Source organism: Dipteris shenzhenensis, chromosome 29 (assembly GCF_047967505.1).
Source record: "Dipteris shenzhenensis isolate YYH24624 ecotype China chromosome 29, Dip_SZ_1.0, whole genome shotgun sequence".
Taxonomy (NCBI): domain Eukaryota; kingdom Viridiplantae; phylum Streptophyta; class Polypodiopsida; order Gleicheniales; family Dipteridaceae; genus Dipteris; species Dipteris shenzhenensis.
Window position 1 is genome coordinate 16,421,595 of NC_141624.1, and position 5,407 is coordinate 16,427,001.

General features: G+C 36.9%; 1 protein-coding gene across 1 annotated transcript; it reads left to right on the plus strand.

Moving 5' to 3' along the window:
• The first annotated feature begins 3,526 nt into the window (after window positions 1-3,526).
• On the plus strand, window positions 3,527-4,618 carry LOC147882501 (tetraspanin-10-like). Its single transcript, XM_087400997.1, has one exon. It carries the CDS (start codon window positions 3,671-3,673, stop codon window positions 4,241-4,243), a length of 573 nt encoding a protein of 190 aa, XP_087257123.1. The 5' UTR covers window positions 3,527-3,670; the 3' UTR covers window positions 4,244-4,618.
• The last annotated feature ends 789 nt before the right edge of the window (window positions 4,619-5,407 follow it).

The following is a 5,407-nucleotide window of genomic DNA, read 5'->3' on the forward strand; positions in this document are numbered from 1 at the left end:
GTTTTTTAAGAGAGTACTCTGAAAAATTATGCAAGGTGAGAACACAAATTGGGATAAGACAAAATAGTGATATACAAATACATTGCATATTCCATTAAAGTATCCAAAGTGCCCTCTAAACACCAAAACTCATTGTATGGATCAATCTTATCATAATTTACTATTCTAACAAGAAAACTACACATACTTAACTAGCATAGTTCTATTATTTCCATAAAAGCTATGTTTTTAATGCAAAATTTCTAGTGAGACAAATGCATATGTAAGTTATTTGAATGCAAATCAACCATTACAATGCTGACTTATGCTATCTCATGTGTGCATAAATACACACTAGTTACAAAAATACTCACTAAATATACTTAATTAGTACTATACTAAGTAATGCTAGTTAATTAGTCCTATCTGATTGGTAAATTTTAAAAGATCTAGTGCAAAATCATAATAATTAATGCTATTAAGAGAATTAAATACAACCAATGCCAATACTAGTTGATAAGGTGGTATAAAACACAAGCAGCATATGGATGCATGCTTAGCTAGTTGATAAGGTCATATAATAAGTTACACTTGCTAGTCACCATTACAAAAGCAATGCTATTGTTAAGCACTCTGAAGACTGACTAATTAGTTTTAACATTAATTAGTGTATTATGATCTTGATTAATATTCTTAAGAGTATTTGTTATTAGTAATTATAACTAAATTTGCTTATCAATTTCTAGTAATTCGTTACTTGTATTTGTTATTAGTAAATTTTGTTATCAATTTCTAGTAATTCGTTACTTGATTTGATTAACTATAGCCAATCCCAGTTGACAAGCTATTTGTAAACACTACAATAATATGCTTATGTACAAAGCTGCTATGTTGCAATGCTTAGTTGTTTCTTGAAATCCCAAGAGGTGTTTGTTAGCATCATAAAAAATGACTCTTGAATATATATTTTTCTTATAAGCTTTAACGTACTTTATATTTTCACAAAGTTGTGTTTATGATGTGTAACGTAAACTTAGATCAATTCCAAATTAATGTATTTGTGTGTGGTTATGTAGATTTTGCATACTTATACTTTTTCAATCTCTGAAATCCAAATGAGCATTTTGCCCTAACTATTGTGATCCAACATGGTATTTTGTGATCAAGAAATATGGTCTTTTGTGATCGATATTTTTAAGCATTAAAGAATGAGCTTTGTGCTTTTGAACTCTCAAAGTTGAAGCTCTCAGAGAAAGAAAATTTGATTTGGTATGACTATCAACTGCCTGAGTCAACTCGACAACATACATACATGATGTGTTGAACCACATACAAATTTAAGGATAAATATAATTTGATTTAAAAATGTTACTAAAGAGCTTTTGTGATTGATAGCAAGAACTTTTAAATACTTAGAGTGTTGGTTGAAATTTTAAATCAACCTCAAACTCAATTTGATGTTAGCGATCTTATTAAATAGATAGCAAACTCAAAAAATGGCTTGGAACTTTGATATTTGATGTCTTGTCAAGATGACCTAGAAATGACCCAAGTTTCGTTAGAATTTACTTACAAAAAGATGAAATTTCAACTCCCTTGGTCTTGAAGATGCTCTAAGCTGATTTTAATGCTTGAAAATCATTGGAAGGATTTAACATCAGTCCACATACAATTTTGATCCTTGAAAAACTACTTGGTGTTTGGTGAGATTCAAACTCGGCGGGGTCACTATGTATAAACCCTCTATACCACGTGCATTCAAGGCCTATTTCTAAATTCCCTTATCTGTAAATTTTTCATTAATAAAATGTACCCCTTTCTATACAAATCTGTAAATTTTTCCCAAAACCATTTTTAAAAGTCCCTTATGTATATTCATTTCTGTAAATTTTAGAAATAAAAAATATCCTTCTGTTGAACTCACGTGATAGGGTTACATATGATGAGAGACCCCCCCGAGGATTCAAAGATACTTGGGAAATCAACACAAGTTTGATTTCCTAGAGAATTCCCACAAGTTTGGAAAGTGTAGAATGTCCTAATGACACCAAACATGTGGGTGTACTATGTAACAACACTTAAGATACTCCTTTCATGACTCTATGATTTCACGTGGTATTTCAACCATGTGAATCATATTTCAGCTATGCATTTATGTGTTTGAAATTTGAAGGCTTCTTAAGTGTTGCATTTATGTTCTATACAATCCATAAGTCTCTAAGCTCAATAAAACTCACTGGTTTTAATGACTTGAAGGTCCATTTCAGTACATAAACATATTCAATAGAAATATTTCAACATGTATTCCAAAACTCAATTTGGAGAAGATGTGCATACTTTTGAACGTGTAAATGTAATTATCTCACTACATTGTGCCATGTGTCTAGATTCATCTTATCCATGGTTGAAAAGTGCATTTTAGCACTTTAGGTGATATATTTTCACCAATAAGAAGGATGATTTTTTTGCCTCTACAACAAGACCCATCGCAACAAAATTTTCAAGCATTTTTAATCAAACTAAGGTTAATTTGCATGAACCTCTCCATCCACATTTATGCAATGATGAGTATACTAGATCTCCTACACTTGATATTTAGAATTTGAGACTAACAATTGCTCCCTCTCCTTTCTATCCATGGACTATAATGCACTCTATCGTTCTTCACTTACATGTCACTTGTACACACACTAATGCGAAGGATGACACCCTCTCTAACTCTCTGTATAAGCCATTCTCCCCAACCAAGTTCTAAAAAACTTGTCTAGGTCTTAGTGGTTAGAGCTCTGGTTCATGTCATTGTGTGCATGTATTCGTCGATCCTTCACAGGATCCTATATTGGGACGCTAGCTTCCTGATGTGAAGGAAAAAGCTCTCTCTCTCTCTCTCTCTCTCTCCCCCCCCCCCAATACTCTTCTTTGCCGTCCATGCCTTTTAAGTGTGTTCCGTTGGAGAAGATTTGCTCGCAATACTAGGCTATACATGCATATGAGTGAAGCCTCTTGCAAGAGTTCAAGCTAACCTCATGACATATGAGCACAAGGAAGTCATAATTCTCCTCTAATGGCATGGCTAGGGGACTACATCATACGGTATTGCCTCAAAAGTACTGAAGAGGAATTCATGCTAGATGAAACAATAGGTTTAAGTGTGACCATCCACATCTCTCTCTCTCTCTCTCTCTCATGTCATCTTCACAAAGCTCCCAAAAACGAGGTTTCAAAAGAAAGAAGAAACAATGCAAGAAGTGCCTCAAAGGGCATGCCAAGTGGGACCCTCTCCATCCTCCCCTTACAAGCATTGCCCAACGCACGCCCGCCCACTTTTGAATTCTGGAGAATCTTATGGAGAGTGTGAAATCGTGGCACAAGAATTTCCAATGCACATGAGTGTGTTGCTATCTCAAGGAATAAGGTACAATCATGTTGTGCCACAAGAGGAGCAAAGGGTAGGTCGTGTGCGAGTGGGACCGTGCTAGTGCTTTATTATTCTCCTTATAAATATTTATGGAAGAGAGAGAGAGAGAGAGAGAGAGAGACTCAACTGCCAAGGGACTAGAGAGCTCCTCTGTGCAAAGTGGTTTCCACGTTGCGTGAACTTTGCGTAAAGACAACGTAAAGAGGCTTGTCTTCTCCTATATCTATGTTTTCTCAGCGATTGTAGTTTTTGGGCATTTGTCATCAAGCTTCAATGGCAAACTCTCGTTATAGTTCTTATGCCGGTGCTGGACCTCCACGCTTTCTCAGCATTACCATCCTCGTCTTCGTCAACCTCTTCATTTTGTTGATCTCCATCGCCATCCTGATTCTCGGCATTTGGCTCGCTGAAAGACACCGACACGAACAATGCCCCAGCCGCATCCAGTGGCTCATTATCGCCATCGGCATCGTCACATTTGTCGTCTCCATGATTGGCTTCCTCGGTGCCCGTCGTCGTTTGGCCTGGTTGCTCTGGATCTACTTAAGCATCCTCACTTGCGTCCTTGTGTTGCTTATCGTCTTCACGGTGTTCTCGTTCGTTCTCAAGAAGCAAGGGTTTGGCACGTTCCTCAACGCGCAACTCCGGGATTACGACCCCCGCGATTACATCCCAGCGCTAAAGCACGCTGATTGCCAAGCTCGGTCCCTCTGGGCGTTCAAGAGAGATTGGGGAAGGGTGTCCACTATCAGCCTTGTTGTACTCATCGTCCTGGTGTTGATTTACACTATTGCCTGGTATGCGTTTATGAATGCTATAAATCAGCAAGTTTTTGTCGTCGTATAATGCCTCGGCGGCGTTGTAAGTTATTGACTTCTCGCTTGCGAACTTGCAACACGAAGGATTAGTAGTAAGTACCCACTACGAAGCTGATGCTATTTCAAGGTTTGCACTGTGCATGCTTGTGGATGGAACTTTGAGGAGTTTTCTTTGATCTGTGGAGTCTGAAGTTTTACACAATTAATCACAATATTGAAGATTTCCAAGCAGCAAAGAACTTTTTCAGGAGCAGGTCATGTGCGTTCTGCAGGTTCAGGCCATGTGGTCTCTGGAGAGTCGCTCTCTGTTTTGCAAAAGGATCCGTACATTATTCTGCAATAGCATATTCTGACTTTATTGGGATTTACGAATCGCAATGACTACTGTAGAACGAAAGCAATATAGCAGAACATCTTTTTTTTATAAATGCATTTTAAAGCAAATTGCTTCCTTTCATGCTTTGGTTTACTTATATTTTATTAAGATCGATTATTGCATATGAATTTTGTATTCGTAATGTTTATGGGAACAACGAATGTAACAACACTCCCTTAACATGTATTTGATGCCCTTTTCGTCAAATTCATTTAGCAATTTATGCTAGGAGAAACTTGTACGTGGGAAGAAATCTTTGATGGCAATCCAAAAGATTTTTGTTTCATCATTTTGATAAAATAAGAATTAAATATAGCAATTTTGCATTGGTGGAAAGCTACTCCAAAAGGATGGGCAAAACGCTACATGCATATCCAAAAGGACTAGAAGTATCTAGCCTTCTAATCATATGTTGACATATTGTTTTAAAAGGCAAAGATGAATGTAACCTTTACACTTGGCATGCATGGTTGGATAATTGGGATTGCATTTTGGTGCTCAAGTGTGTGTGTGTGTGTTTACATTTATATATTCATTTATATTTATATTTATATCAAGATACATTAATAAACAGGTGTGTACATGCATTATGCCATGTGACCGCTCTGTGTGTGTGTGTGTGTGAGAGAGAGAGAGAGAGAGAGAGAGAGAGAGAGAGAGTCTACATGTTCGTCTTCGAATTGTGCAATCTATTTTGATGACGTATATTCAATTCTACTTGCCTCTTATTATGTTCAGCAAGGCTGATCTTGCCTCTTTTATGTCTGAGGTGCTAGAAATCTTATGGTGTTCTAGCCATGGCAAAAAAAGCCTGCG